This window comes from Pseudorca crassidens, chromosome 1 (genome assembly GCF_039906515.1).
Source record: "Pseudorca crassidens isolate mPseCra1 chromosome 1, mPseCra1.hap1, whole genome shotgun sequence".
Lineage (NCBI taxonomy): Eukaryota > Metazoa > Chordata > Mammalia > Artiodactyla > Delphinidae > Pseudorca > Pseudorca crassidens.
The window spans coordinates 93,960,487-93,982,953 of NC_090296.1; the positions used below are offsets into that span (position 1 = coordinate 93,960,487).

General features: G+C 35.9%; 1 protein-coding gene across 1 annotated transcript in view; it reads right to left on the reverse strand.

The window, feature by feature from the left end:
- Window positions 1–22,467, reverse strand: part of SPPL2A (signal peptide peptidase like 2A) — a 52,691-nt gene that overhangs the window by 5,709 nt on the left and 24,515 nt on the right. Inside the window, exons 7-14 of the mRNA XM_067746923.1 lie at window positions 18,693–18,789; window positions 18,168–18,269; window positions 17,105–17,186; window positions 16,051–16,125; window positions 12,160–12,216; window positions 11,373–11,475; window positions 8,772–8,846; window positions 6,821–6,981 (exon numbers count right to left, since the gene is read on the reverse strand). Of these exons, the coding sequence (XP_067603024.1) occupies window positions 6,821–6,981; window positions 8,772–8,846; window positions 11,373–11,475; window positions 12,160–12,216; window positions 16,051–16,125; window positions 17,105–17,186; window positions 18,168–18,269; window positions 18,693–18,789 (752 nt within the window). The remainder of the gene's footprint in view (window positions 1–6,820; window positions 6,982–8,771; window positions 8,847–11,372; window positions 11,476–12,159; window positions 12,217–16,050; window positions 16,126–17,104; window positions 17,187–18,167; window positions 18,270–18,692; window positions 18,790–22,467) is intronic.

The following is a 22,467-nucleotide window of genomic DNA, read 5'->3' on the forward strand; positions in this document are numbered from 1 at the left end:
CACTGTAATCTAATCTCTAAATATAGAAATATATTAGTTAAAAAGAAAAAAACTTGCAAAATCAACCTATTGAGAAGTGACATCTCTACTCTGTATTTACTTTTCTTTACTGACTTTTCAAAAAAAAACAACACAGAGAAATAAAGAGCAAACTTGAAACAGGATTTTAAAAACACAACAAAAATTAACATAGATAATAAAATTAACCAGAAAATTCATGTAAATTTTTTTCTTAATATTTGTAAATAGGCAAGGTCAATTTAGAAAAGATGTTCTCTGAAACTGGGTCGACTAACCTGGCATTACTGATAGCTCTGAACCAATCTCCAGAAACAGCCTAATAAAATGCTCATTAAAGTGCAGGAACTGGAGAGTTGTTGATAGTACAGCAAAGTTGTTCTAAGTATTTCTGTATTCTGACTTGTCAGTTACAGCTTGTGACTTCTAAAAATAATTAGAAGCACTAGTGACATTTAACAGAGACAAACCCACTGTTTACTGGATCTTCACAAACTGAAAACTTACTTCCCACCCAGAGTAAAACAGCCCATTGGAGGTTGCTGCATAAATCTAACTCCACTGATTTAGGATTAGAAACAAAAAAAATTCTCCCCAAAGGATGATTTCTATTAATTGTTCTATATGCCAAAGTAATTATGTCACCGCTTAATTTTTCTCCTTAGAGAAAAAACACCTTAACTTTCTCTACACTCATTATAAAATAAGGGAAACTGAATATTGTAGCTCTTAAAGCACTCCAGAAAAATAGTTCATAAAAAATATAGTGTAAGTAGCTTTGAGGTACAGAAAAGAATATACAATTAAGATTTCCAAACTAGTATCATTTAATGAAATCCTATAGGAAACTTTACTTTTTTGATTAGAGAAATTCATGGAAGGGCTGAATGACTCCAAGTAAAATACTAAAGTATCTCTATGAAGTCTCTAAGTTTCAGCAAAAAACAAGGTATAATTTGCCCTTTGAAAACAGTATAAAAAGGCTATCAGGGCTACCCATGACTTTTAAAAATCTCCAGTGGAAAAGTCCTGCTTTCTGCTACTCTTACACTCAATGCTAATATCAGGAATTAGAATGAATCAAATGATAACAGCATAAACAAATGTGCTGTTAGATTCTGATTTTAATTTATATTATTTGCTTTACATTTGATTTTTTTTTCAAAACAGTAGCAAAAACTTTTGGTACTTGCATAAAATGGTTATATATAAAGACTGTAGAGATATGTCTAGTTTAATGTTTCAAAAGTGCCACACTTTTACAATACCTTATTAACATTTTTGGTAATTTTATGAAGGTTGCTTAAACACAACCCAGAAGTTTACACACATACACAGAAGTGATTAAAGGTCAGTGCCTTAAGGACTGAACATTATAATTGCTTTGCATGAAGAATTTCAATAACATAGACTGAGAATTTACAGTGTATAAAAACACTGTTATCAGCACTGTGGGTTCCTAACACCTAGGAGCTAATAACTTAAGTGAGGGAAGCATACACAAATATCTACACTACAAGGCAGGTGTCAATAAGTATTTAAAGTCAAAGTCTAAAGAAAATATGGGGAAAGGTGAACCTGATTTCAATTGGAGAACTCTTGGATATCTGCTTGGAGAAGGTAGATTTTGAGTTGGGAGTTATATAAGGGATATTCTGGAAAGAGATACTGAGGTAGGGGGAGAAGAGGGAAAGGATTATTATACTGTTAGCCAAAGAGATGAACCAGTAATGGCCTGAGGGTTGTCTTCAGGGCTGATTCTCAGGCCTCTCCTACACTAAGGCCATACCTAGTCTCCCTTTATTTTCCCAGGCTTGTTGAGGTTCCCTGTTCTACTTCCAAAGCCTCTGCTAGCCTTATGTGATTTCAACATCCACTTGCCTCACTAAGCTTTGGGCTAACCTACCTCTATAGATTAGATTCTCCTACCTCCCTGTAAGTCCAACCTCATTTTATGAACGAGGAGTCTTCAGAGATTAAATAATTTGCCAGAACTGATGCCAAAGCTATAATATACTGTCTTCCACAAATGACAACATTTGAGCTAAATTAAGTTGGACTTTAAAGGTTGGACAAAAGGAATGAGAGATTTTCTTTTTCACATTAACAGAAGGCATTACATTCTATAACTTTTAAAAAGGCTAGTTTTTTTGAAAAATAGACTCTCTCCTGGCAGCAGTTTATAATATTCTGCAACTAGCTTGCCTAAAATTTCAGGAAATGTCCATGCTTAATATTTTCTGTGGGAAAATGACCATGTTTAACAAAATCTTTTCTCTGAGGCTTCTGATGGCCTTTTACAAATAAGTTAAAAGGAAACAGATTTAACAAAGACCCAAAGTTTTAATATCCAAACCAGGAAAGTAGAAATCAGTTAATGAATTGAAAAATAACCACCAAACCAACAAATAAACCAAAACAAGAAAACTCAATTCCTACAAATAATAATAGCAAATACATTTATAGTGCTAACAACGTGCCAGGTACTGTACTAAGCAATTTCCGTCTATTACAGCAACATTCTGAAGCAGGTTGATTATTATCCCATCTTACATTGGAGGAAACTGAGGCACCGAGAAGCTAAGTAACTTGCCTAAGGTCACATGGCTAATAATTAACAAAATCAGAATTCAAACTTAGGCAGTCTGGCACCAGACTCCATGCTTTTTATTACTATGTGGTATTTTATATTCTGAATGTCTTATGTAATAAAATTATGATACCACACTACAAAAGTGAGAAGTGTATTACCAAAATTGTCTTATTTTTTGACACTTTAAGATGGATTTTCCTACAATCAACTGTCTTATTTACTGTCTCTGTCTTAGAGTGAAGGCCCTGGAGACCATCCTTCTGTAACTATTTACTATGGCTTTGTGTCCAGCTGCAATGATCTTTAACTTTATATGTAGCTGTTGTGAATCAGAATCATCATTTCTTTCAAGGTCACAATTGTTAAGAATGAAACTTGAATGGTCCAGGGCAGAGCACTTATTCATAGGGAATATAAATGCATCCCTTGGTTGAAGTCCATTCTTACCTACCATCCCCATTCTCCTCAATAAAAAGCATGGAGAGAGAAAGGTGCTATAATAAACCACTCGACCCTTAAAGCTGCATTAAAGGGGAAGGAAAATTTTACAAGTAAAAATAAAATGCTGGTGATGAAAATAACAACAAACATACTTAATTCTGTAAGATAGTACCATGTGCTCTCATTAACTGTCCCAAATTTAAACTTTAACCCTCAACAAAGTTTCCCCATGTTGCTCATCCTCTTTGTCCTGATTTGCCTCATAATCAGTTAATAAGATAAGTGCCCCTAAAAGGAGAAACCTCTTGGCCACAGTTCTGTCCTGAGCCTTTTCTTCTCCCTCTACATTCTCACTCACGGAGTATGCTAGTGACACTCCCAAATTTCTGTCTCTAGCTAGGCCTGTCTCCTGCATATCAGGAGATGTTTATTCAACTGCTTACTTCTCTTTTCCTGGTAGTCCCATAGGTATTCTGAAATGTCCAACATTGAATCATCATCTTATCTCTCAAATCTGTTGCCCTTCTTAATCTCAGTGAGTGGTGTCACCATCCACCCACTCAGCTACCCAAGTCAAAAATCTTGGACTCCACTTCCTCTCCCTACACTGAATCTATCACCAGATCACATTAATTATGCCTCTAAATTTCTCTTGACCTTGTTCTCTTCTCTCAATCTCACTACCTTTCTAACTCTGGCTACCACTGCTTCTAATTGTAATAGCTACCTCAAGTTTTGCTCCCTCCTCCAGTCCATTTTCTAGATTTCTTAAAACTCTTAAAATGGTCTCCAATATTCTTAGGATAGAGTCCAAGCCCTTGAACGTGGCTTACAAGACCCTACAGATTCTTTCCCTTGCTTCCTTCTCCAGTTTTCATCTCCTACTGCTCCCCTATTCTTACTCAATAGGATAGCCATCCTAAACTTCATTTCGTTCCTAAATCTGTCAATGCTCTTCCCTCCAAGCCTTTTTTTTTTTTTTTTTTTGCACTACACGGGCCTCTCACTGCTGTGGCCTCTCCCATTAAGGAGCACAGGCCCCGGATGCACAGGCTCAGTGGCCATGGCTCACGGGCCTAGCCACTCCGAGGCATGTGGGATCTTCCCGGACAGGGGCACAAACCCGTGTCCCCCCGCACTGACAGGCAGGCTCTCAACCACTGTGCCACCAGGGAAGCCCCCTCCAAGCCTTTGAAGTTATGGGTCTCTCAATATGGAAAACATGGCTCAGTCTTAAAGTCTCAACATAAACTTAACATTCTTTTTTTTTTCTTTTTGGCTGTGTCGGGTCTTTGTTGCTGTGCACGAGCTTTCTCTAGTTGTGGCCAGCGGGGGCTACTCTTTGTGGCAGTGAGCAGGCTTCTCATTGTGGTGGCTTCTCTTGTTGCAGAGCACAGGCATGGGGGATTCAGTAGTTGCAGCACATGGACTCAGTAGTTGTGGCTCGCGGGCTCTAGAGCGCAGGCTCAGTAGTCGTGGCGCACAGGCTTAGTCGCTCTGTGGCATGTGGCATCTTCCCAGACCAGGGCTTGAACCCTTGTCCCCTGCATTGGCAGGCGGATTCTTAACCACTGCACCAACAGGGAAGTCCCATAAACTTAACATTCTTTAAGAAGCTTCCCTTCCTCAAATCACCTTTGACTGTCTCAAAACCATAAGCACTGGGTGTCCCACTTCTAGTTTTCATGGCACCTGCCATAACTAACATTCATCACACTTTATTGTTAGTGACTCTATTTGTATCCTCCACTAGACTCTAACTTTCAAGAGGCCATGAGAGTAGGCCTGCTTCTAACTTGTTCATCTTTTATCAACAGCACATACAACAGTACTTGGCTCAATAGAACTGCTCAATAAACATTTGCTAAGTGAAGAAATAGAAAACTATTTTTAAAACATGATGACAAAGAGCACTTCTTGGGATGTGACTTTCAAAAACTAGTATTAGGGACTTCCCGGGTGGCACAGTGGTTAAGACTCCGTGCTCCCAACGCAGAGGGCATAGGTTCGATCCCTGGTCAGGTAACTAGATCCCACATGCATGACACAACTAAGAGTTTGCATGCCACAATTAAGGAGCCCATGAGTCACAACTAAGGAGCCCACCTGCTGCAACTAAGGAACCTGCCTGCCACAACTAAGACCTCAAGCAACCAACCAAATAAATAAATAAATATTAAAAACAAAACAAGTATTAGAGTATGTGTTGTAGGACATACTTTTACTTTTCAAAATCTATAAAACATTCCATGTGGGTGTCCTCTTTATGGAAGTTACAAGCTGTCTTACTAGTTTAGTCAAGGACCTTGTGGCCATAAACTAATTCTATGTGTATAAATACAAGTTGAGACAATGGCATTGTGAGGTAGGAAAGGCAGGTATTTATCCTAATCTCAAAGAAATTATAAGACTTAACCCAAAGAATTCTAAGCTGGTGCTTTTTTCAATTATAGTAGTCTAACTTAATGTGCTAATCACCTCTTGTTAAATAAAGATGACACTACAGGGCTTCCCTGGTGGCGCAGTGGTTGAGATTCCGCCTGCCGACGCAGGGGACACGGGTTCGTGCCCCGGTCCAGGAAGATCCCACATGCCGTGGAGTGGCTGGGCCCGTGAGCCATGGCCACTGAGCCTGCGCGTCCGGAGCCTGTGCTCCGCAACAGGAGAGGCCACAACAGTGAGAGGCCTGAGTACCGCAAAAAAAAAAAAAAAAAAACCAACCACAAGGTGGATATGAATTTTGAACTGTTTATCTACTAACAGAATTGCAGCCATCTACCCAAAGTATCTCTATTTTTGTTCATGTGATCACTGACATGCATGCATGAGGGTGGATGACAGAGGGTAGTTTGTTGTAATAGGGCAAAGAAGAGCTAACTGCCTCATGAAGGGATCAATGCCACGACCATGACCTCAACAGGCAAGGGTTTCCCAACCCTCTTTAATTTCGAAGCAAACAAACAAACTTTACAGGAATACCAAGAACATTTAGGAAAAGAAGAAAGGGGTTTAACTTCAATGAAGAAATAACTCAAACATGATAGATTCTGGTATCTGATATTCTCTGTTCTAGGAATTTTACAGAAAGGTTAATCTTGATCAATTTAAATCTGAGGGGCTTCCCTGGTGGCGCAGTGGTTGGGGGTCCGCCTGCCGATGCAGGGGACATGGGTTCGGGAGGATCCCACATGCCGCAGAGCGGCTGGGCCCGTGGGCCATGGCCACTGGGCCTGTGCGTCTGGAGCCTGTGCTCTGCAACGGGAGAGGCCGCAGCAGTGAGAGGCCCACATACCGGGAAAAAAAAAAAAAAATCTGAAATGAGTGCCCTCTTTCATTTCATTAGGCCCATTTAGATGCTGGAGAGAGTACTTTTTACCTGCAAAATCTCAGGACTCTTACTATAAATAGCTAATGTCAGTATCAAAATTTATTACTTAAACAAGGGTTTTATCTTTCACGAAGGAGACTTTTGTGTGGATTTTGAAAACTCATGTTGAAATGCCGTTTTGATTTTCCCTGATGCCCTCCCATGCTTCTTGGTAGTTTTATCTTGAGTCACCAGAATTTTGGCATCAGATTGCAGTGGGGATGAGAACTGATGATGCAGCAGGTGAATAGTAAGGGGGTAGTAGTGGAAAAAAATTAGGACATCCTGACAAATTCAAGGCAACTTTTTGGCATGTAAAAGCTTTGATATATACAAGCAGTTCCCATCCAAAGTTAGGCAGTGTCATAAAATAACTTGGTAACCAAGATAAAAGCACATACCTGATAGCCGCTACCTTTCCAGAACTTTTTCATTTCCTTACGTCTCCAAGCAACAACTGAGGCAGTAATAAGTGTGCAAGGTACTAAATAGAGGAGAGCAGGTTGCCCCTTTTTCATCAGCACCAGAACAACAAATGTAAGTATCATACCGACGGCATAGGCTGCAAGAATAATATCAAGTATCAGCAATTTCTATATGCTATCAAAGGTGGATTTTAATTCTGTCACTAAAGTACTGGTTTTCGAATACTTCTAAGGACGTTTTTGCCCTATGACTTCTTTTCATAATTTAATTATTTTCCTAGATAGTAGTTAGGAGAGACATTCTACAGAGCTTTTGAAAAATTTGGAAACTGGTTAGTGTTTTCATTATAATTACCCTAATCGTTAATCATTGATAAAGATAATAATTCAAGGAAGCCTCAATTATCTGCCACTATTAAGGATGTTGAATTGTTCCACATTTTAGGTAACTAAAATCTGTGCCTCTAGGTACTAAAGTTTGCTTTTAAAAATCTTCCTAATATTGATTATATACTTCCTGGTCTTCTTCAACAAGTGCACACCAAACGTCATTTGATCTTTTATTAATGATTGAGGGTCTCATTATGAACACAGGACCTCAGAATATTGGAGCTAGAAGGGCCTTTATGGACAATGCAGTCCACATTCTTGCTTTATAGATGAGACAATGGAGGACCAGTGAAGTTAAGTGAGTTGCCCAAAGTTACACAGCAGAGTTGACAGTCCTATTATCTGTCTTTTCATTGAGTTCTTTTATTCTATCACACTGATTGGTGCTGGACTCTAATATGTTAATACCTTTTGGGAGTACTATACTTAATGGCCTCAGACTGCTTTTCTTATTCCTTTATAATTTCCCCTTTTTCATCCTTTCACTTACTTAGCTGTTCTTTCTTACTGTCAGGGTAACTATTTCTAGCAACACCCTTTTCTACCACTAATGTACACTTTTAATTTACTAGATTTAATTCCACTGTGGAATTGAAAACCTTGCTAGAACAGTATCTAAATGGCTCTGGTGCAGGCCATTTACCTAAGAATAAAGAACTTTGGTGTACAGACTTTGAGATATCTATTTGATATGTTCAGAAGCAGAAAAGTATTTTTTGGCTTACAGCCTGTTCCTGTCTGTTTTCGATAACAGAAATAAAAGGATGAGTGACAACTACCGCTGCTGTCCCAGGTGAAATGTTATTGTGCCATAAATTTATTTATATTAATACGTAATTATTGTACCGTATTTTTAAAGATTTATTATTTATTTATTTACTTAATTTTTGGCTGCATCAGATCTCAGTTGCGGCACGTGGGATCTTCATTGAGGCACACAGGACCTTTCGTTGTAGCACACGGGTTTCTCTCTAGCTGTGGCGTATGGGTTCTCTCTCTCTAGTTGTGGCACACATGCTCCAGGGTGCATGGGCTCTGTAGTTGTGGCGTGTGGGCTCTGTAGTTTGCTGTAAGCAGGCTCTCTGAGGTGAGTGGGCTCAGTAGTTGTGGCATGTTGTTGTGGCATGTGGGCTTAGTTGCCCCACAGCATGTGGGATCTTAGTTCCCTGACCAGGGATCGAGCCCATGTCCCCTGCATTGGAAGGTGGATTCTTTAACAGTATAGGGACCACCAGGGAAGTCCCTATACTGTATTTTTTAAAAATCTAGTATTATAGAATTTATTGACTACTTATGTGCCATGTGCTTTAATAAGAATTTTATGCGTAGAACCTAAAGTTTTTCTTTCACATATAATTTCCTTTTTAAACCTCCAAAACCTTGTGATATAGGTAGTAAAGTATAATTATCTTTTTGATGGAAAAAATATGTCTGATTCATTCATGGTGAAGAACTAGAATCCAGGACTCCTTATTTTTAGACCTTTTCCTACAGACAGTACAATTCAATATAATAAAAAGAAAAAACAAAAACTTACCAACTGTGGAGGAAACATAGTATATAGAAGAACCAGCCTGAACATCAAATCTTCTACAGTATGCAATCAACAGGCCTAAAAAAACACTCTACATTATTTTCTTAAAACAACAACAGTAATACAAATTCAACTGTTAACTATGGCAACAGAACATGTTGTATTGTATCTAACCTTCATTTTTGCATCATTAGAACATTAAACTACCTCAAATTCTGGACAAAATTTTACATGCTGATTTTTTTAAACTTAATACCATATATTAAACATTTTCCTAAGCCATCAAACAGTCTTTAAAGATATGATTTTTATTAGCTGCTTAATATTCCATCTCATGGAGAAATTTTTCTAATATTTCTGTGGTATCACTTGTAATGTCTCCTCTTTCATTTATAACTTTACTGACTTGGACCCTCTCTCTTTTTTTCTTGGTTAGTCTAGCTAGAGTTTTGTCAATGTTGTTTATCTTTTTAAAGATTCAACTCTTGGTTTTGTTAATCTTTCCTATTATTTTCCTGTTCTCTATTTATTTTTGCCCTAATCTTTATTATTTCCTTCATTCTGCTAACTTTGGGCTTAGTTTGTTCTTCTTTTTCTAGTTCTTGTAGGTGTAAAGAAAGGTTGTTTATTTGAGATCTTTCTATTTTCTTGATGTATATGCTTATCAGTGTAAACTTCTTAGAACTGCTTTTGCTGCATCCCATAAGTTTTGAAATGTTGTGCTTCTCTTTTCATTTGTCTCACAACACATTTTTACTTCTCTTTTAATATTTTCTTTGATCCACTGGTTGTTCAGGAGTGTGTGTTAATATCCACGTGTTTGTGAATTTTCCAGTTATCCTCCTGTTACTGATTTCTAGTTTCATTCCACTGTGGTCAGAAAATATACTTGGTATGATTTCAATCTTCTTAAATTTGCTAAGATTTGTTCTGTGGCCTAACATATGATCTATCCTAGAAAACGTTCCCTGTGTGCTTCGAAAACATGTGTATTCTGCTGTTGCTGGATGGAATATTCTGTATATGTCTGTAGTCTATTTGGTCTCTAGTGTTGACAAAAATTTTTAAATGTATCATCAAAAAAAATGTATTGAAAGAGCATCAAGGAAGACAATTTCAAATTGTGATCAAAGAAATCTCTTTTCCAAGGAGAATAAAATAATTTGGAATTTTAATACAGAGAGTTCAAATGGCAATGAAATATAAGGTTTAATTTGTAAGCATGCAAGTGTACAGGAAAAAAAAATTTATTACCTATTTAAGAAATGTGTTGAACCTCTCCAAAGAAGAAATCTCAGAATGTATTTATTTGCTAAACACTACTATGAAACAGTAAGAATGACATTCAACTGCTTAAAAATATCAGAAAATAATTTTACTATCTTTATTAGTTGTTTCAGTTAATTAGTTTTGGTCCTTACATAATTAATCAAATACGATTCTTGGTAGTTCCTTGTTATTTTTTTTACTATATTTGCTGTTTAATCAACATTTCCACACATTAAAAACAGTGATATCCATCCCCCCAAATTAGAATTTAGCTTTTAGAATTAAGTCACATATTATAAAACACTCTGCTTTTTGGGGAAATATTTGTTAGTGACCTTTGTCATTTACTTCAAGAATGCAGTATTTACATACGATCACACTATTTTCACCAATTCTATGCTATATGCTTTTTATAGCACATGGTGTGGGACTGGTAAAGTTGGGGATAAGTTTAAAGATATTCAAGAAACCTTAAGTTTACTCAACAGAATGCTTTCCCTACTTAATCAATTATGTGAATGGAGACTCACTGAGCTAAGAGAGCTGCTACACTGGTCTTTGCGATCCAGCTCACACGGCAACACTTTTTGCTTATTTCTCTATCCAGCTTTACTATGTCAATGAAAGGGCTTTTTCAGAAGAGCCAGTACTCTTTACCCAGCCACAGGCAGTTAGTACATAAGGAGACTATAAGAAAAGTGAGGAAGGAAAAACTCTCAGCTGATTGAGAAACATTATTAATTATTTCTACACTATATTATTCCTGGGCTGGGATTAACTTTATTCTACAGGTAGCCCAGTGAGGAAAATAATGCAGAACTGCAATAACTGTCAGAGAAGACATGCTAGGAGAAGGTGATCAATTTCCACCACATGCTGTATTTTTTTTGCATTACAGTGCCCTACAAGCTATTGTTGTTCTACTATGTTTTCCACTTGGTCATGACCTTGCTTAGTATTCCTAAACCACTTTTCCTAGAATATAACTATTATTTTATTATGATACATTTGGTAATATTAAATTCAACTTTTAAAGGGGGATTTGTTATATACTTTCTTGGGAAAGAAGGTCAAACTGATACTAGTTACTTCTCCTAAGACACTTTTTGAGCCATGGAAAATATACTTTGGTTGTTACTATTTGGGCTTTATCTTCTACCCCCCAAAACACCTTTTCTCCACCTCTGTCTCTGTGGCTGACCCCAGCTCTAGCTATAGCCAGAAATACTTAATACAGAGTAGGTAACTTTTAACATTTGACATTTGATACTATACATATGACAATGTTAAACCATCAGTATATTTCCACTCAAATTGTTACAAACAACCGCTTACCTGGTACAATAATGTCTCCAAAACCCAATATTGAAACTGGCATGAGGCACACACTCATTACTGAGAAATAGGCCAGCTTTGGTACTCTGATGACTACTGGTAACTGTAATTACAAAAAAAAAAAAAAAAGAGGCCACCAATAAACCTCTTAGGAATCTTTACCCATATCTTTAGAAATGGAAGGAATGATATTAGAATAATTGTTTTAACATTTGAGAATTAACATTTTAGGAAAGCTTAGAATCAGAGAACATAAATTAGGCATATATATACTCTGAATTTATAGAAAGCTTGAAAGAAATAGATATGTAGTTTTGGAAAAATAAAACCCAACACACATGTAGGGTTAACAGTATTAATCCAGTATCCGCATATCTAACCTTTTTCTCTTTCCTTTTAACCAAAAATAGGACTCAGGCCTTGAAACTTTTTTTTTTTTTTTTTTGTGGCAATCTGGATTTTTTTTCCCCAAAGAAGAGTCTTGTCTCAGAGGGTATGATTTAAAGTCCAATGAACATATCTGAAATACAATCCTTACTTTCTCATGGGGAGCTGAGGGTTGAGCAGTGGCTTCCACCAAGTTTCCATCATTCTAGGATGAAACCCAAGTCAATAGGTATTTAATAATTTAGAATAACTAATAAAAGGGCTATATTTTGTGAGAAATAAAGTTTTACAATACCTTAACATGCACTACGTGACCAATGAATTACACAAGAAGGCAAAATTATTAACTGGACACACACACATACACTGGCAGCCATTTGTATTTAATTGCCATCCCTACCTTTTCATTATTTCCAAAAGGTCCAGCTGCAAGTTCAATCATGATACTCTCACCATTCTAAAATTGAGAAGAAAGGTGAAAGAAATTGTTCAATCACTTAAAGGGAACAATCTGCCAGTGTTCAAGACAGATTTGACCCCATGGCTCATGGCCTACTGTAAGCTGATGAAAAATGGGTTGTAGACTGATTTTTTCCTAAAACGGTCTCTGTAGATAGCAAAACTTGGAGTCATCTAAAACAAATTTCATCTAGCATGCTGTTCCACTTTATCAGAGCTCAACAATTATCAGAAACTTACAGATAAACCACACAAAGATTATCCAATTGAGTTTGAGCACTGATTTATGCTGACAACTAATATCTAGCATTTCTAATGGGCTATAAATTTTAAGTGCTTTTAATTACATTTGTCATATACTATGTGTCCTTAGTCACTCTTAGCAATAACAATGAACAGAGACACAAGAAATATTGAAATTTTTTATATTTAGATTTGTAATAAATATTGGTAACTTTATTCACATTTGAACTTCCGACTACTCACCACAATAACAATGAAGCCAAACTTGAAAAGACCCAGCCCTAAAGAACTTGAGAACATTTCTCTATCCTGACTCCTGTCCAATTTCAGCCCTGCCTGCTTTTTATGCACCAATCAAAATATTAACCTTAGCTGAAGTTTTTCTTTGTGTATGCCTAAGGTCTTTTTATGTGGGCTGTGTTTATTAAAAAGTTATTTCCTGACAGCCAAATCTACTGGGGAGAAGGAAAACATTTAGATGTAGCTAAGACTGCATGAGCACCCATCTTACACTTCACATTATGATAAAAACATGCCCCAAATAGGCAGTCGGAAGATAAATAAATGCTGAATTTTAGGAAAATTTGATTGATTAGCTATACTATTTGCCATGTGGGTGCGGTGCATAGGAGAAATTACTTGAGTATTTTTAAGAAGACTTAAAAATATTTTTAAGACTCACTGACACCTGAGCTGAGTAGAAAGAAGGCTAAAATCCTTAGTTACAGAAATCTTTTCCTCATGTTAAGCTTCGGGTTACAGAAGGGTTAAATCACAGGAATTTATGAAAATAAACTAATATTAAATACAGTTCTTTACAGCAAACTCCCATGATATGATTCAATTTCCAGATAGAGTTCACGTTGGTTCATTTTTGAATTGCTATTTAAAACATTTAACTGAAGACCATTATTAACATCCTCTTATACATTCATAGATATCTACCTGAGTAACTACTATTTGCAAGATACTATACCTAGTATGGTGGTGGATGAAAAAAAAAAATGAAGACAGGCTCTTATTACTGGTACTCCTATGGCTACCTGTCCTGCCAACTCATTAACAGTCTACTAATACCAGGGTCAAGAACATGTTTAGAATGTCCAATATTTAATCCTTGAAATTTTCAGTGAAAACCACAAAAATCAGAAATTACGTATCTAATTTTCATTTTGAGTTGCCTAACAAACAAACCAGACCGAGAAGAAGGTGTTAAGGTAAATCTACAACAGTGAACACTAAAGAGCACTTCAATCTTTTCTAGTGGATCAGATTACTAGAAATCACATTCCTAGTCACTGGGAACAAAGAAGGAAAAAAAGAAGATGAAAAATTCCCTAAGCACAGAAGAAAGAAGACTCAAAGACATCTTTATTATGACCATATACCTTTAATATACTAAAACTTTTTATGTGTAGCGAATGGACATAGTTTGCTGGCAGACAAGTTTGGCATTTATAAAGTGATACTAGTGTTAAAACAGAATGGAAAAATTATTTTTTAAAGAGTTTAGTTAGGGGCTTCTCTGGTGACGCAGTGGTTAAGAATCTGCTGCCAATGCAGGGGACACGGGTTCGAGCCCTGGTCCGGGAAGATCCCACATGCCGTGGAGCAACTAAGCCTGTGTGCCACAACTACTGAGCCTGCGCTCTACAGCCCGCGTGCCACAACTACTTAGCCCACGTGCTGCAACTACTGAGCCCATGTGCCGCATCTACTGAAGCCCGCACACTCTAGAGCCCGTGCTCTGCAACAAGAGAAGATAACGCAACAAGAGAAGATACCGCAACAAGAAGCATGCGCACCGCAATGAACAGTAGCCCCCACTCGCCGCATCTACAGAAAGCTCGTGCACAGCAATGAAGACCCAATGCAGCCAAAAATAAATAAATAGAGAGTTTAGTTATAGTTTATAGCTATGCCCACTGTGCAATATATGTATCATATGGTATAACTACGTGTTGACTTATGGAAATGCCTTTGTAGAGAGAGTGCTTTACTTTCATTATGAGATCTCTGATGGAGTGACTTATAGAAACATTTTTTTAACCAAATAAATTGACACAAGCTAGAACAGCTTTCGATAGAACTTTAAAATATGCTTTAGTAAATTAACAATTTTGTTATAATCCATAATACTAGTGCTATGCTTTTTTAGGTTACTATTGCAAATGAAGTCAGTGAGCCAGATGGCTCATCATTAAAGCATGGAAAGGTGCTAATGTTTTGGGACAGTTAACTACATTTGTTACCTAGTTGCAATTTTAGCTCCCCAATGGAGCACATGTTTGTCTTATGCCATTATAGCAAATATCAGAAATGCAGAGATTTCACAGATAGTAGGGGCTAAAGAATAAAGAACTACTAGGGAAAAACGCAGTGATTATAATATCAATCACTAAATATATGAGAGTGACAAAGGATAAAGAAATGATATAAAGTTACAAAGCAAGACTCAAAGTGGGGAAAGTGGAAGAATTAAGCAATAATTAAAAATATGTTCATGAGACAGGAATAGGCACAAGGTAGAAAAACTGGGCAACGAAGGACTACCACACTCATCCAACACCTCTCCCTTATTCTAAGAACAGCACGAGGATTTTATTGAGGAGCTAATGGTAAAGCTGGGAATAGATGAACTATTTTTTTTTAATTTACTTTCATTTATTCCAAGGATATTTATTGATCACTTATGAGGGTCAAAACACATGAGAAAAGTAAAAATACAAATATGAGAACAAATATAACTTATAAGTGAAGGGACTATTATTTGTGTTACAATAATTACTTTCAAATTCATTCATAGCAGAATTTATTAAGATTTAAAACGTGACAAGTGATTCCAGATTTTTGATCAGTCAACATTCAACAGATATTTGAGTGCTATAATTCTAAACTCATGGAAAAAGCCAGTCTGAGACAATGAACATATGGACAGAAGCAGAAAGGAAGAGCATGTGCCCCTGAGTCTAGTTTCTCCTGAGGCCAGGCCCAATCTGGCCTTTGCACATGTCCTGGGTAGATGGGACCTCTTTCATATAGAAAGGTTAGGTTGGGTTCTGGCAGTGGCAACCAAAAGAATCCTACTGATGGAAAGAGAGGATGGAATGCTAGCAATACTCCCTCACCTAACTGATTAGGAAACTGAGGGCTAAGTGACTAGCAGCCCAGGGTTATAAAGTTACAGACCTACACTTGAGGTCTTCAGACTTTCAGTGTGGTGGTCTTTCTTAGTCTCACACTAGGGTTACAGAAATGAAAGTAGCAGTGACACTTTTTTTATTCTTTTTGCTGTCTATATTCTCTATAGCACATATTTATAGTTTTACAATAATAAGAAAAGTTACTTTAAAATGGGTAGGAAAATTTATATTCTCATGTTTACATCAATCAGGACAGATATTTTTATTTAGCAGAATGGCTTAAAGGCTTAAAACTATCCTCTACTAAAAGGCCAATTTCAATGATAATTCTCTTAAGAGAATTAAAATTCAGTCAGTGGTAAACATCTGCAAAATCAATACTCTAAGAGCATGTTTAAGATTCTCATCTTTTAGCATGTTTCTCATGGATTTCAAAAATATCATACCTTTGTGATGAATGGTGTTATGAAAACAAAAAATACATCATAGAGGAGGAGAAGGCTTAGAAGTATCACACATGACTGTTGAAGAAAGAAACAAATTTAAAGGTCAAACTTCCCATATCTAAATTAAGAGATATTATTTTACAAATACAAATAAACATGTAACATACATTTGAACACTTTTTAAAGGCATTTAATGTTATTACTATTTGTAGTTTTATTCTACAAATCACATTCAAACTTTTATCTGCTTTAAGTCATTCTTTTTTTTTTTTTTTTTTTTTTTTGCGGTACTTGGGTCTCTCACTGCTGTGGCCTCTCCCGTTGCAGAGCACAGGCTCCGGACGCGCAGGCTCAGCGGCCATGGCCCACGGGCCCAGCTGCTGCGCGGCACGCGGGATCCTCCCAGACCGGGGCACAAACCCGCGTCCCCTGCATCAACAGGCGGACTCCCAACCACGGCACCACCAGGGAAGCCCTAAGTCATTCTTTTAAAAAAAAAATCACTGAAGGACTTCCCTGGTGGTCCAGTGGTTAAGACTCCGCACTCCCAATGCAGGGGGCCTGGGTTCAACCCCTGGTCAGGGAACTAGATCCCACATGCATGCTGCAACTAATAGTTTGCATGCCGCAACCAAGGAGCAGGCAAGCCGCAACTAAGGAGCCCGTGAGCTGCAACTAAGGAGCTGCCTGCCGCAACTAAGGAGCCCACACACAAAAAAATCACTGAATCAAAGAAATGTTCTTCCCTGATATCTAGTCTTGCACAGATTATATGAATTTGGCATATTATATGAATGATTAAAAATATTTTAGCTAGCAAATTAGTGGTTGCTTGGGGTTGGGGATTAGGATTGACTGCTAAAGGGCATGACAGAGCTTTTGAAAAGATAAGAAATATTCTCTGATTGGGATGGTGGTTACAAAGTTACATATTTGTAAAATTTCAACAATCTGTACACTTGAAATGGGTGATTTAATTCTCTGTAAATTATACCTTAATAAAGTTGTTTTAAAAAGAAAAAATTATTTTAGCTAGCAAAGTAGTATACTTTACCTTGAAGTTGGGTAACTTCAGTGTTTTAATTAAATTCAGACAGAAAGCAATCCCTAAAATATCCTGTAAAATCCAAGCCCACCTAAAATCAAAAGAAATTACTCTATTGTTTTACTCAGTTATTTTTAAATGGAACATTTCAAAAGAAACAGATCACTAAAGTAATACTGTTCAATTACTATGATATGAGTATTCAATTATTAAGCAGCAATTATAACAACAGAAAAACCTCTTATATTCTCCATATTTAGTAATTTACTGCCTTAGTAGAATAATGAATACTACTACTACACTAAGAAAAAGTTGAAAGGCTACCTCAGAAGAATGTATATCATGTAAGTGCATATTTATCTTTAATCTTTGATTTTATACATGTCTCTTTTAAGAAAGGTAGCTCATAACAAAGGACATTGATGTTAATATACATCCAGATAGCTAAAACATAAAGGAAATGAGAGCTATACAACATACTCTACCAGAAACTGACATGAATAATTATCAATTATCATACCTGAAGCTGCCTAAAATTGTATGAGCTTTGCTCCCAAACTTTAGGCTGTTAAATCCTTTGGGGTATTAATAATTTTATTAATAAACTGTTAAATTTTTTATTCTTCCTGCAAATGGACAGATACCTATATATTTTCTGATATTTCCTTTCTCATATGAAAGGTAACATACTCTAGATATTCTTTCATATTTTGCTTTTTTCACTTAAAAATATATCCTGGAAATCACTGCATATTAATTCAGAGAGATCTTCATTCTTTACAGCTGCATTGCACTCCACTGTGCGGCTATACCATAATTAAGTATATTTTTGAAGCATATTTCAGCTTAGATGTTTAAATCCTAATTCATTATTTCCTTCTCTAGACAACCTCAAATCCATTAGCACAAGATCTGCTTATTTAAGAATTTATTTAGCATGTTTCAAGACTATGATGTTCTGGGATAAAAGCCAAAAAAATCCATAATAATCATAATGAACAATTATCAAGGCAAGATATAAAGTAATCCATCCTTAGACTAATCTAAAAGTAAATACAATGAGTATTCATACCTATCTTCATTTCGAAATACAGCCCAAACAACAGCTATTGCTATGCACAGTCCAGAGAGAAAAATAAGTCTCACTTCAATGCTTTTGCCACGACACATAATCCTAAAAGAGAGAGTGAAATAGGTTAATTCACCCTGCAGATGAAACACAATGTTCAGTTAATGTAACAAATCAATGTTAGCCACAGTGACAAGAAAACTTCTGAAATATCAATTTAAAAGTCTTGATTTTAAGTATAACAAATGATACATAATAAAATATTTATCAGTTCAGTAGAACTGTGATGATGAAAATGCTTTATATCTGTGCTGTCCAATACTGTAGCCACTAGCAACATGTGGTTATTCAGCACTTGAAATGCGGATAATGAGACTGGGCAACTGAATTTTTAATTTTATTATTTTAAATTAAAATAGCGACATGCATATTGGACTGCACAGGTTTAAAATAACGCTCCTGTTTTTCCTTGTATTATTTTAAATTACAAAAACCAACATTATAGGCTTCCTCATAAGAGATACATACATGCATTGTCCACATGGTATCTTCTGAATTAGTGCAGCAAGACAGTTGTACAGACTCATCGCTGATGCTATGCAGAAAATTGCTATCATAACATAAACTAGAAAAAAAAAGACACTAAATTACATGAGAACAGAAAGAAACATGATAAGAAAATATTTATACAATCAATATTAATTCTTTAGCTTTTTTACTGGATCATAATACTTTCAATGCAGAGACCATACCATAATCTGAATTGGTTACTAAACTGAAAATATTTAGATCTTGAGCTTTAAGGGTGGGTATTTTATGTGTTATTTTAGTTCCATTACACACTGGTAGGATTTCTTTAGGGGCTGAAGCTGGCTCCACATTTTCTTTCTTTTTGAAAAAATTTACTATTTTTTTAAATTGAACTATAGTTGATTTACAATATTGTATTAGTTTCAGGTGTACAGCTTCAGATTCTTTTCCATTATAGGTTATTACAAGATATTAAATATAGTCCCCTATGCTATACAGTAAATCCTTGTTTATCTTTTTAATATATAGTGGTGTGTATCTGTTAATCCCATACTCTTAATTTATCCCTCCCCCTTCCCTTTCCCCTTTAGTAACCATAAGTTTCTTTTCTATGTCTGTGAGCCTGTTTCTGATTTGTAAATAAGGTGATTTGTATTATGTTTTAGATTCCACATATGTGATATCATATAGTATTAGTCTTTCTGTCTGACTTACTTCATTTAGCATGACAATCTCTAGGTCCATCCATGTTACTGCAAATGGCATTATTTCATTCTTTTTAATGGCTGCATAATATTACACTGTGTGTGTGCGTGCGTGTGTGTGTGTGTGTATATATATATATATATATATACACACCACATCTTCTTTATCTATTCATCTATAGATGGGCACTTAGGTTGCTTTTATAATTTGGCTATTGTAAATAATGCTGCAATGAACATAGGGGTGCATATATCTTTTCTAATTAAATTTTTTTCTTAGAATAAATACCCAGAAGTGGAATTGCTGGATCATATGGTAGCTCTAATTTTAGTTTTTAAGGAACCTCCATACTGTTTTCATAGTGGCTGCACCAATTTACATTCCCACCAACAGTGTAGGAGGGTTTCCTTTTCTCCACATCCTCTCCAACATTTATCTGTAGACTTTTTGAAGATGGTCATTCTGAGAGGTGTGAGATGAAACCTCATTGTAGTTTTGATTTGCAGTTTTCTAATAATTAGCGATGTTGAGCATCTTCGCAAGTGCCTATTGACCATCTGAATGTCTTCTTTGGAGAAATGTCTATTTAGGTCTTCTGCCCAGTTTTGGATTAGGTTGTTTGTTTTTTTGATATTGAGTTGTATGAGTTGTTTGTGTGTTTTGGATATTAACCTCTTGTTGGTTGCATCTTTTGCAAATATTTTCTCCCAGTCCATAGGCTGTCTTTTCATTTTGTTTATGGTTTCCTTTGCTGTGCAAAAGCTTATAAATTTAATTAGGTCCCATTTGTTTATTTTTGCTTTTATTTCTTTTGCCTTCGGAGACTGATTTAAGAAAATATTGCTACTATTTATGTCAGTGGCTCTGCATTTTCTATCATTCAATGATTCAAACTCACATGCTTGCTAAAGATGTCTATAAAGTGAGTTGTAGACATTTGTATTTAATTTAAATGTAACGAATGGAGCAATTAATAAAACATTATAAATGCTTTTTAAATTGCAGCTTAAGGATGAGAACTGACACCTACCTTAGACGTTAATCATGATGTCTATATTTTCCTACAGTGGAATTTATCTCTAACAACTTTATATGTGTAAAACTAAATCCACTTAAACAAACCTCTTTGTCTAGATACGATACTAAGGTAGTTAAAATTCACAAATGTTTTTCTATATTAGCTATACTTATTTGAGAATTATTTAAAATTAAAAACATTTGATCTCGCTATTGTTAAAAAGGGGGAGAAATTATTGTACTCTAAAAGTGTTTGTTTTCTGAACTTTCTCAAAATTTCACAATGGAAATACAAATTTTAACTGAATTTTGCAAATTCCACTAGATTTCAGAAAACTATAACTCTGTTTTGTATGTGAGAAAAGAGAGTAAACTAGAGACAGTAAATAAGGGATAGACACTTTCTAATTGGTGACCTTGGACAAATTATTTTTTCGTTCCCTTATTATTCGTTATTGTTATTATTGGATACATATGGTAATCTGAGTAGTAAGATTGACAGTCAAAGATTGCCAAGTTGAGTTTGGTTAGTCATCCACCAAAGGTCTCCAACCCAAGATTTAAAACTCTGGTGGAAATCATGCTCTGGAGGCCCTAAGAGAGTTTTAAGGTGTCTCATTCAATGTCATACTATACCGAAGAAAATGATTTGACATGAGAAAGAATTTGGTTAATATAACTATCTTTAGTTACTTTCTTGTGTATGACAACATAAAATGGTAAGGAGAACCTGCAATTTCGTACATTGAACATATTAAGAAATGGCAGCAATTTTAGCCATAACGAACCATATGAAAGTATATTAAATCTTGCAATATCACACACCGTTGTCAGAGTCATAATTAAATCCCATGTCCTAGGATAACCATGAGGTTAATTGATTTTCCTCCTACATTGAAAATTAGTTATAAGCAGGGTTAACTTTTTAAATACGGATGAGTTTAAGGAAATTCCTTACCAAAAATGAAAACATGCTTTAGGGTAAGGTAGAAAAATCTCTTTTTTCTGTCAAAGACCTCTATATATATCAACTGAGGGTCAGACACAAACAGTTGAAAGCTGAGAATTAAATCAGAAAAATTAGCTGTGCAATGATGACCTAATACAAATATCACCCTGGTATCCACTCTCCCAGCAACATATTGAAATATGAGTGATATTCAAAGAAAATTTTTTCTAATTGGAAATATATATCTTAAGTATAGTTTTAAAGCTGCTGCCATAGGACAGGAGAAATTGAACAATAAGCTGAAACTAACCTTGGGGCCTCATTTTTCTAATCCAGAAACTTATACTAATATTCTCTAAATAAGCATTATAGCCTGTGGTGGTTTTTACAAAGGGTTTTTAATTCTCATCAGGCACACTCTCTCTTTCCCTAGGCTCCCTCCTCTTTTTGCTATATGTTGGCCACAAACAGCAAATTTCCATCCTATCAGACCACTAAGAAGACAGGCCAGGGGATGGGCAAGCCATTATCCTACCTTCTTAAAGGAAAAAGTATAATTTATTCTCTAGACCACAGGCAAGTACCTGTGTGTTTTTAGATGTAGTATGATCTGAAATGTTTATATAAGTAAAACAAAATTGGAGCAATACAACATCTTGGTTTGCAAAATGACAAAAAGAACAAACAACACTTTGGGGGTAAGCAGAAGCAATAAATCCATAATTTGAATAATCTTCTATTTCATATAACTATATATAGCCACCAAGAAATCCTTAGTCTGCTGCTTAGATACTGGCCTATTATGCTTTAACTGCAGAGAGGGAAACTTAAGGGCCATAGCAATTCTTTCAAGTCATCCATGAAGAAGTGTTCTTATTTCAAGACACTGTATATTTTTTTCCTTTTTTTTTTTTTTTTTAAATTGGGGTATAGTTGCTTTACAATGTTGTGCTAGCTTCTGCTGTATAGCGAAGTGAATCGGCTATACGTATACATACATCCCCTCCTTTTTGGATTTCTTTCCTATCTAGGTCACCACAGAGCATTAGTAGAGTTCCCTGTGCTATACAGTAGGTTCTCATTAGTTATCTATTTTATACA